Source organism: Nansenia antarctica, assembly GCF_963989245.1.
Source record: "Nansenia antarctica genome assembly, chromosome: 1".
NCBI classification, from domain to species: domain Eukaryota; kingdom Metazoa; phylum Chordata; class Actinopteri; order Argentiniformes; family Microstomatidae; genus Nansenia; species Nansenia antarctica.
Genome location: NC_137674.1, coordinates 88,898,978 through 88,912,257, shown reverse-complemented (window position 1 = coordinate 88,912,257; position 13,280 = coordinate 88,898,978). Strand labels below are relative to the sequence as shown.

At 45.4% G+C, this 13,280-nt stretch overlaps 1 protein-coding gene across 1 annotated transcript; it reads right to left on the bottom strand.

The window, feature by feature from the left end:
• Positions 1 to 1,769: 1,769 nt before the first annotated feature.
• Positions 1,770 to 11,423, bottom strand: LOC308153751 (testicular spindle-associated protein SHCBP1L-like; the record flags this gene model as incomplete). Its single annotated transcript, XM_080526944.1, has 10 exons — positions 1,770 to 1,892; positions 6,253 to 6,372; positions 6,603 to 6,853; positions 7,021 to 7,174; positions 8,521 to 8,632; positions 8,807 to 9,025; positions 9,350 to 9,436; positions 10,032 to 10,246; positions 10,576 to 10,728; positions 11,061 to 11,423. The coding sequence occupies 10 exons, from the start codon at positions 11,421 to 11,423 to the stop codon at positions 1,770 to 1,772; spliced, it is 1,797 nt and encodes a 598-aa protein (XP_080383070.1).
• Positions 11,424 to 13,280: the final 1,857 nt, after the last annotated feature.

Below are 13,280 nucleotides of genomic sequence, written 5' to 3'. Positions count from 1 at the left end.
TGACGTAGAACAACGTGAATGAAGCAACGCGAACCGCACGTAAAACTAAGGGTCCCCGGAAGAGGACATAGCTGCTGGAAGAACCTGTGTTCACGCGAGCTGCATGTAAGTCGAATGTAGCAAGCAGTGTTGCCAGATTGGGCTACTTTTGGTCACACTGGACGGGTGGATTCGGTAGCTTTTAGACTGGTTGGGCTGGAAATTGTCAATTCTGTCTGGCAACCCTGGTAGCAAAATATGTGCATACGTACCTGGTAGCCTGGTACTTTCAAATCGCAAGTTGTTTCATCCTCTGTTCTCTTTTTCGGGGTGATGGAGGAGAAATTCTAGATAAAATCCATGATGGGACTTGATGATGCTCATCATTCTCCGTCCTCACACCAGTGGCGGCTGGCCGATAGAGGGCGCTGGGGCGCCGCCCCCATCTTCACTTCCTAGTTGCGATTTGTTAAAGTTTTTTTTTTAAATAAACATTGTTTATTCACAAAATGCGGCTGATATTCTGTCGGGGCCTATCAGCATTCATTAAAAATCCTCCAATACAATAAACATTTTATCTGTGTGTGTGTAAAATTCACTGTTAAAATACATAGGGGGAGGAGTCGGGGCGCCGGCCGAATGCAAGTCTATGGCAGGCCAAATACTTTTGGCTTACACGTGAGCTGTAGCAGCGCTCCAATTGGCTGTCTCCTATTTCTCGGCCGGGGCGCAAAAATTGCGCCCCGAGCATGCGCAGATTATAGGCTTACCTAGGCTGCAGCCTAGGGCCACTACCACTAGGGGTAGTAAAAATTAAAAAATGCCCTGAATATCCCTGAATATCCGGTTGTTAAGTCTGACGTCAAACGTGACGTTTTGCAATTTCCGGCTCCAAACCAGAAATACAACATTGTGCGCGCGACGCGAGAGAGTTTTTGCCGGGTGAGATGTCTTCAGATAGAAAGTAAGCAAGTTGAAACGTTAGCAAATATAATTGCTGAGTGTTCTGACAGAGAAAGTTGGTTAAAATTGGTCGTTATTATTGTGACTAGAAAGTGTCTGACTGACACTTGACAATGACTATAATTCCATTGTAAATAGTGTCAAAGAACTATCAAGCTAGCTAGCTAGCTCAGAGGTGATGAGATGAGCTAGTCTGCTGCACACATGCCAGCTAAAGAGCTAACTGGAGGCACTTTATTATTTTACTTAAGTTAAATTAGATATACAATCTTTCTTATTCTGCTAGAATTGGGCTTCATTGGTAATACCATAATGGCATATTTACAGTACATGGACAGTGGATTGAAGCATTGGAAATGTCTGTTTTGTATAGTATAGTTGGACATGTTTTTTTTCCAGATGAGAGAGTAATGTCAAAATTACATTATCTGACTGCATTGCCCACAGCAATCCAAAATTCAATTATAATTATGTTATAAATGTATATGGATCAATTTATACCTCTTATTAGATTATAAATACTCTGGTTGTTATGTTTGCCTTTTGGTTGACAGCAAAAGGGAGAGAGGAGGATAGAGAGGGAGAGAAGGAGAGAGAGCAGAATGGTGTCGGCACACCAGAGAGAGAGAGAGCAAGAACCAGGTGAGAAAGTGGACAGGTAGTCAAGAAAGACCACATAAGTAAGTAGCCTTGAGAACCGATGGTTCTCGAGCCTAATGGCCCATAGGGAAGGAGCCTATCTCCTGTTTCCGTAGCGTGAGGCGGCTTAATGTACAAGTTAGTACACCCCCTGGACATGACGCTGGTATGTCGCAGGGTCTTACCCCCTATGGGGACGACATACCAGCATCCCTTGATGTTTCAGAAGGTGTGGGAACCCTGGTAGATCCTCTGTCCTTCAGGCTGAGCAGGTTCTTCACCAGCAGGGCTGAAAGTACTAGAGAGCAGGACTGGGGACCAGGCCATGGAAACACATCTCACCACATTACAAAGAGACTTCACTATGCTGTACTGTCCACATGCACAGGCAAGCGAGCATTAACCCTTGTGTGGTGTTCACTTTTTGGACCCTTTCGTACTCTTCGGGTCAAGTTGACCCGGGACATCATTGGGGTTTTGAAAGCACTTTTCCTGACACGGTGCTCCTAGTCTCAATGGTGACCCGTACAAGGGAGTATGCTCAGGGTGCAAGATAGCCCCAAAATAGCCCATAATATTAAAGAGCGCCTCCTGTAGGCACAAACAGGTACTGTACCCATTATTGCACAATAGGTACTGTGTTCACATTCAAAAGTGTATATTTTGTTCTGGTGGACCTAGGGGGCTGCCCTTTGGAGGGGCTGGAGCAGAGGGTGCCTAATTATAACCCTCAAAGTGTCAGACCCCTGGGAATAGGTGGGGCCGAACGGCAGCATGATGAGTAGAGGCGTTTTTACGCACATGATGCTCCTAACTTCCACTAAACAAAATCCACTATAATAAAGACTTGGTTGTCATAAATCATACTTATCTAGGAAGAATGTAAATGAAACAATGTTTTTATTGATGTTTATTATTTTGAACTTATATTCTCAATTGATTTTCAAAGCATTATAATCAAAGCTGTAAAAAATACAGGTGATGAACAAGAATAATGCTACAAATGCTGAAACACAAAACATGTGGAATGTACACTGTTTTAGTCACTGAAATAACACTGGTTACAATTGTGTGTGCATGGGCATGTCTGTCTACACAACACATGAAGTACAGCATTTGACAGTATGTGTACCACAAATGTACTTTTTGCAGTTGCTGCATGTGGTCCCTGTCTTTGTGTCCTTTGAGGGTCCACACACCTCGCAGCGCTTCCTCTTTTTGCCATGGGCTGCAGTCTAGAATAATGAAAAGACTTAGTTCAGGATTTTTTTTTCCACCACGTCTCCTAATACTCTAAATCACTCACACACACACACACACGCACACGCACACACGCGCACACACACACACACACACACACACACACACACACACACACACACACACACACATATTTACATTTACATAAAAAATGTTGGCATTTAGCAGACGCCTTATTTCAAAGCGACTTACATTTACCAAAGCGATCAATACATTTGACTAAGCAAGTGAATCAACACAGACACACACACACACAAACAACCGCAACAGGACACTTACCTCAGGCACTGGAGATTGTGGTTGTGTGGGTTGTGCAGGTGGAGCATCTGTAATCCTCCTCACTATGGCTAGAGAAGTTGGGGTCCTGGGCATATGTTGTCTCCTTTGGATATGCGGTGTCACCAGTGCCATACCTAGCTCCTCAAGGAAAAGACGTCGTCTTTGGAGCTTCCTTTGGTTCCAGTCTGGGTTGACTGCCATCCAGATTGAAAATGCATTGTAGGCTGAAACATCCAGGATGTTGAAGAAGATCACGAGAGGCCACCGTAAAGTTCTTCTTTGGCAGCTGTAGCAGGCCAGCAGCTTGTCCAGGTTGTCTACTCCACCTTTGGTGGCGTTGTAGTCAAGTATGACCTCTGGCTTACGGTCCTCCCGGCCACTGATTCTTCCATCCCTATGTAGAGTGCTCATGAGCATCACATTCTTGCCCTTTTTTGGTATGTAAGACACCAGGGTAGTGTTGGCTGTAAACACAAAGTTGGAGGAATGGACTGGCCTGTTCTTCACATTTAGAAACTGGGGTGGGAGCTCCGTCTTGTTTTTTCGGACTGTTCCAACCATTGTCACCTTTCGTTTGAGAAGTTCCTGTCCCAGGCTGTAGGATGTAAAGAAATTATCACAGGTGATGTTATGGCCACTGAGGCCCTGTGACATATCCAACACCACCCGTGTCCCCTGGTTTCTCTCAGGGGCTCCTCCCTCTGGCTTCCCTGTATACATTTGCATGTTCCATGCATACGATGAAACGGCATCACAGGCAACCCAGATTTTTATTCCGTACCTTGCTGGTTTGGAGGGCATATACTGCCTGAAGGGGCAACGACCTCTAAACCCCACAAGCCGTTCATCCACAGTTAGATTGGGCCCAGGGTTGTAAAGAAGTGGAAGCCGGTCCACCCACTTGTCCCACACCGTGCGGATTGCAGCCAACTTGTCCCTACGCCGTCTAACAGGTCTTGATTCCCGGTCATCAAACCTGATGACCCTCGAGTAGATATTGAAGCTCTTCAGAGACATTGTGGCTCTAAAAATTGCTCTCCCTGTCTCCACATCCCACAGACTTTCAGTCGACTCCCCTCTTGACCTATAGACACCTGCTAGGATGAGGATCCCAAAATAGGCCTGTAAGTGTGTGTTGTCCATTTCTTTCCACTCCTCCCCGAAAACACGTCTCCCCTCAAGGTTGGTCATATCAAGAATTATTTTCTGAATTGAATCAGTAATCAGCAGCTCAAAGGATGACTTGATATCATCAACATGAGTCACTGCCAATCGTGTGGGCCATGGTACCATCCTTATAATGTTAGCAGCTGAGCGGGGGGGCTCTCTCATTGGGGATGAAGACCATTCAATTTGGCCATTCTTGGACAAATATGTGTGGGCTCCTGCAGTGGCTGGCTGTGGGGCTCCTGCAGTGTCTGGCTGTGGGGCTCCTGCAGTGGCTGGCTGTGGGGCTCCTGCAGTGGCTGGCTGCGGGGCTCTTCCAGTGGCTGGCTGCGGGGCTCTTCCAGTGGCTGGCTGTGGGGCTCTTCCAGTGGCTGGCAGTGGGGCTCTTCCAGTGGCTGGCTGTGGGGCTCTTCCAGTGGCTGGCAGTGGGGCTCTTCCAGTGGCTGGCTGCGGGGCTCTTCCAGTGGCTGGCTGCGGGGCTCTTCCAGTGTCTGGCTGTGGGTCTCCGGCAGTGGCTGGCTGTGGGGCTCCTGCAGTGGCTGGCTGTGGGGCTCTTCCAGTGGCTGGCTGTGGGGCTCTTCCAGTGGCTGGCTGTGGGGCTCTTCCAGTGGCTGGCTGTGGGGCTCTTCCAGTGGCTGGCTGTGGGGCTCTTCCAGTGGCTGGCTGTGGGGATCCTTCTGCTGCATGCTCAGAGTGAAACTCATCTCCAAATTCACTTTCAGAATCAGAATACTCTGAATTAATTTCTACATTATCCTCATCTGAAACATCCTCCCCCCCTTCAACTTCACTATGTTGCTCACTCTCTTCAAATATTATCTCCACGGCCCTCTGAACACTGTATCTTTTCTTCATGTTGCTGGTGGAGGATTGTAGTTGAAATGACCTATACACTGGGATGGAGAGCTATTTCTCTCTTTTATCCCTCCCATGATGTGCAGGTGCAGTACAATATTATTATACATTTTTTTACAACATTGCACTTCAAAGGGTAAAAAGTGCGAGAGCAGACAGCTTCTCGGCGCGGGAAAGCCAGAGCAGACGGCTTCTTGTGCAGGTGTGAGGAGTCCAGTACAATATTATTCTTTATTATTATTATACAATGTTGCATTTCAAAGGGTAAAGAGTGCGAGAGCAGACGGCTTCTCGGCACGGGAAAGACAGAGCAGAGGTGTGTGAGTGAGTGAGTGAGTATCAGTGTGAGTGTGTGTATGTTTCTGTGTCTCTGTGTATCCGGGTCAAAATGACCCGAACACCTTATGAAGGACATAAATGTGTTGGGGTATTGTAGGTGTAAAAAAAAAAAAAATTGTTTTTCATATAAAATGAGCCAAGGCCATGGAGTTTCAGATTGATAAAATGTATTCTTGTACCATTTTTCTTTAAGTAAAAATTGAAAACGGGTCAGGTTGACCCGAACACCACACAAGGGTTAAGAACACGACTCCTCAGGTCCTCTTTGTACTCCACTCATGTCTTACTGAGGACACGCTGGTGAAGATCTAGGTTCCTCATATGTGACAGCGGCTGGTGAAGTCGGCAACCGACCAAATGTTTTATGCTGAATATTTTTTGATGAATTTCAACATTGTTGAAAATCAATGACACACTCGCTCGTCAAGCCAAAATACTGCAATGCAATGGATTCGGTGAGTAATCCCCACTACTCTACACATATAGGTAGTAGTAGGGATTACTCACTGAATCCATTGCATTGCAATATTTTGGCTTGACTAGCGAGCGTGTCATTGGTTTTCAACAACGTTGAAATGTATTTAGGTTTTTCTGAATAAAAGTCAGAACATTTTGATTGGTTGCCGACTTGTTCCCCCTTTCACCAGCTGCCGTCACATGTTACATATTCTCCTCTGATGCTTTTTGAGGACTAAGTGAGTGCAGGACAGGAGAGGACATGAGGAGTCGTGTTCCAGACAGTTATGAAAAGCCTTCCGTTATTCCAGTCACCTTGAGGAAGATTCCTCCCCGGGAGTCTTTGGAGTCCTTAGCGGCCTGCTGGCCGCACTGGTGGATCTCGTTCCCATGCAGCTCTGCAGTGCTGCCGGGGTGCAGCTCCACCCCTGCTCCCTGAGAACACCACCAACACCATCAACACCACCACCAACAGGTCAGGTCTAGCCTGGACCTAACCTTGCCTGCCCAGGTTTGACCAGCAGAGGTAGAAATTGGAGGACGGTCTCATTGATGATGCATGGAACAGAATGAGGAATGGCATCAAACACACACACACACACACGTCATTCCATTCCACGCATTACAATGACGACCCTGGCGGAGGGAGAGAGCAGCGTCTGTACCTGAGCGCCAAAGATCTCACAGTTCCTCATGACCAGCGAGGCTCCGGTCAGGACACACACCCCCGTGCCGTCACACTTCAGGGTGCAGTTCTCCAGGGTGGTCTGTCCTGACTCCACCACCACCACGCCGTTGCAGGTCCCATGCTGCACCAGCGTCAGGTTCATCAGCGTCACCTCGGACGATTTGGACGCCACGAAGTAGTCCTGGGCCGGGCTGGAGGAGAACACCACCTCGTGCCTCTCTCCTTCTCCTGCGGGGGGTGGTGTTTCAAAACTCTTACCTTCCCTTTCAGTACACCGATATCTATATCCCACATTGAAATCCCAAGAGCTTTATTGTCCATCGAACATTTTCTTTCGCGTCGGTTCATCACAATACATTCAGACTTGGTATTATTGGAAGAAGGAGGTATTTCACCCTTGATGATGATGTCATCAGTGAGGGAGGCCAGAGCGTCGGCCTGGTACTCTCCTGGGAACACCACCACCGTGTCACCGGAGAAGCAGGAGTCCAGAGCTGCTGACAGGTTGCTGTGCTGCAGGATCAGAGTGTCTGACGAGAAGTTCTTGATCTGTGTGGGTCACGGTGGAATAAACGGTTCATTAATATTTATTTATATCCTCCCATTGCCTCTGGTTCTTGTCCCCTGGTTTATCATATTGTTACTCCCTATAGCCCCTAGACCAGGGGTCGCAACTCGCGGCTCCGGAGCCGCATGCGGCTCTTTTGCCCATCTTCATTGGCTCCCTGTGGCTTTGACCACAAATTATATGGAAATTAACAACGATTATTTATTTTTTACGTTGCCGCGGTCTCTCTCCTTGAACTACAACTCCCTGCTTACGCTGTAATGTTGTACGTGGGCCAATAGGATTCGGATATGTTGGCACATGACTAGTATTTTACATTTTGACTGGACCCAACACGAGACTGGATGTGACGTTTTTTTTCCAAGAGTAGACCTATATCCACAGGGATTGACGAAGTACTGCGGCAGGCAAAGAAAGAAACTATCCACATTGTCTACAACTTTGTGGCTAGATTTATAGACGGACATCGGCGACGCACATCGATGAACGGGAGCTTCCCAGGGAGCGCTATTTGCCTACTTTTAAATGCAAAAATCGGCTTGTCTTTCGCTCAAACCGTTTCCGAATTATGAACTTCTAAAGAAGGTATGATATTTGGGAGCGCCGGCGCTCCTGTGGGTCTGAGAGGGTTTAGATAGTAAATAGTGAAAAGAGGACGAGGGAGGCTAGTTTTCATTTGGTACTGTAGTCTACAGTCTGTAGATTTGCCTATTTTTTGGCTGATCTCTTGGTTTGCTCACTTCCTCCGGATGAAATTACAAATGTATCCATATTTTTTCTCATGCTAGTATAGCCAGATAAAAGTATCAACCCACCTGTTAAAAGGCACCGGAATACACGAAATTGCATCTACTCTGTTAAAAAAATTGTGGGGGGGGAACCCCCCAGACCCCCTTTACGCTATCCTAGTGTTTAACTTTTGTAAAGCACAATACGTTTGCATTCGGTTGTATGCATATGTGCTAAGGCTTATGTATTTGTAGCCTACTTAGTAATTTTGATAGTAGGCTAATATAGCTTATATAGACACTTACAGCATGTGTTGCCTTCATTATAAGGCTTATATAAGGCTTTTCATTTTTTGCGGCTCCAGACAGATTAGTTTTTTGTTTCTTTGGTCCAATATGGCTCTTTCAACATTTAGGGTTGCCGACCCCTGCCCTAGACGCTATATGGTGTAACAGCAAAGCTGTGATCTGATCAAACCTCTGTAATAAACAGCAATAAATAACGCAAAACAGCTGTAGCTCCGACTCCTACTACACAACTAAGTTGTCACCACTCATGTTCCACATGTGTGCAGCAGACTGAGGTGAAGCAGACCCACCATGTCTGTTGTCATCATCTGGGCCACGATATGTGTCACACTCTTCCCTGATCCTCTCTGGCCCTTTCTGCGCTTGGATATCTGGCAGTAGAAAGTCCCATGCCATCCCACCCTTATACACACACACACACATATATATATATATATATATATATATATATATATATATATATAGGTTAGGTTATGAATAATAAAATATGTATAGTTAAAATATGTATATGTATGTGACCCAGGGCTATGGTGTGACCAGTGTGGGTACTGGTATCGGTACAGGGCGTGTCGGTACCGAAGGCGCAGATCCTCCTCCCAGATCTTCAGGAGGTTACGTCTCATGGACAAGTCGTAGAACTTCTTCCAGCACTCCACAGCCTCCCATGGCAGGGCCTCCCCGTGGATGTTGGTCTGGAACTTGGTCAGCTCCTGGCGCTTCCTGCGGTACTTCTTCAGGGTCTTCCTGTAGCGCTCGCTGAGCGGACTTCTGGTTCCATCCTGGATGTCGTAGTAGCTGGAACAGAGCATGAAGTGTCCTGCCCTGAAGTGGTCTTTATTCTTTGATTCAGCACGAACATCAATGAACGAATTATACACTAATTGAACTAATATATACAGACGATGTTGTGTATTAATCAGAATACCGCCAATGGTGTCAATGTCACTTTAACATTATATTTTGTGAAGATAATAATAATTTTACCACAAAGTGAAATACCAAACTGAGAAATAATCACAACCAATTGTCAATGATGATTATGTAATCAAGGTATGTCAAAGAAACACAGACAGAGTCATATTTCCAATTGCATGCATAGTAAACATGGTTATTAGTCACAGCTGAAGGCGTTTCTCAATGAGCCCAGCGTAGTCGTCACACTCCTCCTCATCGTCCCAGTCTCTCCTCAGGAAATCGTAGAAAAACCTGCAGCAGAGAGATTCATACAGGCTGTACTCTAACCTGCAAGAATTCTGTGCACAAGATCTCAGGTGTCAAAAGCTGACCTACACTGCATTACATTTACATTGTTGGCATGTAGCAGACACCTTTGTCCAAAGCGACAAATACATGGGAGAATTTGGGGAGATTGAACACCAGACTGGAGGCAGCATTCTGGATGAGCTGCAGAGGACCTAGACACAGATTAAGCCTAAACTAAAGCCGTAAGCCTAAATCTAGACTAAAATGCAACCTCCAATTTAGGTTTTCTATTTAGATTTGTATGTAGTCAAAGACCAGGCTTATCTGTTTCTGGCAAACCTTGGGGTTTCAATGTTCAGATATCCTCAATAGTAATAATAATACAAAGTAAAAAAAAAAAAAAAACGTTTTATTGCCATGCAATCAAGTTGTCAGTCAATTGTTGGAATTTGTTATTTTATGCGGCCATAGATGGCGACCCTGGCGACCCTTGCTCAAGGACACCTTGACACATAACCAGCCATGGTTTGAACCGCCGAACTGCCAACCTTAGACGCCGGCTCTACCTCCTGAGCCACTGCCGCCCCCTAGTATTTACCTTGCATGTTCCAGGCGCTCTGCAATGCTATCCACAGCAGGGCCCAACCCTTGTACAGGATAGACATCCCAGATTGGCACAAAGTAATCTTGCTCCTTCAGGACCTCTTCAACCAGCTCTCTTCGCAGGTTGGCGAAATCGGAGGAGAATGGTTCCGCCACAGAGACTGACACTCGAAGAGGGACCATTTTGTCTTCACATGGTAAACAGTTGACCTAGACATACACAATTATAATAATAATAATAATAATAACGCAAATTAGAGGAGATAATGAAATAAAGTGTTTATTGTTCTTAATATTTCAAACAACCATGAACTGCAACTGGAGGTTGACAGTTGAATGTGGCCTACTGTGTATTTTGTTTCCAACGCTAGAGGGAGCCCCTGTCAAAGAAAGTGTTGCTGACACTAAGCACAGTTAAGGTTGCAACGAACTTGCGAGCAGCAAATGTCATCTATCTCTGACTTTGTACACTAACAGTAACAGCCACACACCCACGCTATTCAATTTGATTCAGTAAAAGTAAATACAACACTTGATACCTCGACAAGCACACCGATGAAAGGCAGGTCCTCGATACAATCGGAGTTGACCCACAGGAGCTCGGAGGCAGCCATCCACACCGCGGTCCAAGACTGTTGTCTGGCCAGTTTGTCAACGATGTACACGGTGATCGCTGCATCCGCGTCTTCTACCTAAAAGTCCATTTGTGAGATGTTGATCAAATATGTGAGCTTAGAATTATAAGGTTCTATCTCCGTTTAGTGTAGTTCAGAGATATTGAGCGTCAAAGTTTTTACATTCCATTATGTTTTGTGAGATGGAACCTTTGTATTTTATGAATTTCAACATTTAAAAAATAACACCACACAGGCATTAATAAACACCTATTGAATCAGATTATGTAAAAAACTCAATTTTGACAAAAATGGAGATAGAACCTTATAATTCTAACGTCACGATGTGTTAAAAAAAATGACTTCTATCAAAAGTGAGCCATGCTAGCTAGCTACGGTAGCTGACTCACCGAACGCTGCTTGGCGATCATCTGATCACAGAACAGAGCGACCCACTCGTCGGACGTGTGCGCCTGGTGGGAGATGAAGGTTTGGGGCAATATTTGAGCCCCCTCTTCATCATCATCAAGTGGCTCTTCTTCTTCTTCGCCATCGGGATTGGGAGGGAGAAGTTTCCCTCTTCTGAAAGTCGTTTTGCTCCTGACGGTTTGAGGAGTGACAACAGAAGACTCGTCGCCGGTCAGATCAGGACTGTTGGACGGGGCCTTCTGGAGGGTCGACGCCTCGCTGGAGTCGCCGCCTCTCGATGTCGTTTCTTCATGAACATCATCATCCTTACCCGGAGGAGGTGGCTCTGGGGAACAGGTCGCCATCATCTGAACTTTGTTGGCTAATTTTCTATTATAGTTAGTGATATAACTGTGTGAGATGGAGCTACTCGCAAATACCCTGCAGTGTGGCGCAAACGGCAGTTGCTGAAAAATTAACGAACTCTTAGGTTCGATCTCGCGAGATCCTGGAAGTGGAAGGTTTTGAAAATTCGAAAGCGCGAAACTGAATACTGCTACGTCCATAATAATAATAATAATAATAATAATAATAATAATAATAATAATAATAATAATAATGATAATATATGCCATTTAGCTGACTCTTTTATCCAAAGCCACATACATTGCAGTGAGTCCCAAACCAAATTCCTAACATGTTCACATGTCATGTCAATAAAGTCTTCTGATTCTGATTCTGATTCTGATTCTGATTCTGATTCTGATTCTCAGTGAGTGCATACATTTTTCAGTACGCTATATATGGCCCAAGCGGGAACAAAATCAACTCAAACTTGTTTTAGTGATGAATGTATCGATGTGATATATACATTGTTACAACAATAGGTAAATCAAATATTAAACATTATCTTAAGCATATGTAACATGCGCTATAGGCTATTCGGTCGTCTGAATGAGACAGACGAGGGAGAGAGAGCGAGAGAGAGAGAGAGAGAGACACAGAGAGAGAGAGAGAGAGACACAGAGAGAGAGAGAGAGAGAGAGAGAGAGAGAGAGAGAGAGAGAGAGAGAGAGAGAGAGAGAGAGAGAGAGAGAGACTAACATCTTTTTCAAATGTGAAGATGAGCTTATAATACTATATCTATATTAGACTTACCCAAAGATTGTTTACAAACTGGGGAAGCTACACTGACACCTGGAAAACAGTGAACCAGAGTGAGTACTGCTTTATAACCTGGATACTAAAGGACAGCCTGCAACCTCAATAACCCTGAGGTGTGAAGAGGAACAGTGTGAAAGCCTTACTTGTACATCAACAATGGAAGCAAAACTTCATATTCAAGAGCTCCACATCCTCTCCACATGTGCAAATTCCTCTAATCCTTCCCTGGACTCTACACACCTCCACACAGAAGCCATCAAAGTAGAGTTTCCAGCAAGAATTACAAATGAATCTGCAAGGAAGAAATACAAAGAGGAGCTCCTGGTGAGCAGTCCAGAGACATTATTTGTTGACTGTATGAAAAATGGAAACAAATCAAACCTCATTTTCCACACCAACAATCCCCAGGCGTGGCACGCTGCCATAATAGACCACTACTCCTCTGTCATAAAAGAAGGTTTTAGTTGTGGATGGAGACTTAGAATAAATTCAGAGGATGAACAAACAATTATAAACGTATACAAAAAAGGAACAGTGATGATCCAGGGCAATCTGAACCACTTTGAGGAAGACTTTTCCAAAATCAAAGAGAGAGCACAGGAGAAGATAATCCACTCTGGTGACGACACCCCCACCACCCCCACCCTCACCACAGGCCAGCTGGACATCCTACCTCCAGCTGATAACATCACAAAAACACCCCAAATAAAGAGTCATCCTCCCACCAAAGAGTCCTATTCGCTCTCTGAGTTTAGAGACAGATTCACAATGTTGGAGATAAAGCAAGTGGAGATGGAACACACACTCAACACACTCAACACACTCCAACCTGGGCAGACAACAGTCCAGAACAAGAACAACTCCCCAACCAGACTCAGTGACTCAGAGGGGGAGAGAGGCTTGTCTGCTCTCTGGACTGTGGTGAAAAAACTCCAAGTCAACGAAGAGGCTTCCAAGCAGGAGATAAGGCAACTCAAAGAAGAGGTGCGAAAGCTCAAAGAGGAAGTGAGAATGCTGACCAGCGAACGAACTGTGAAAGAGCCATCCATCCCCTCACA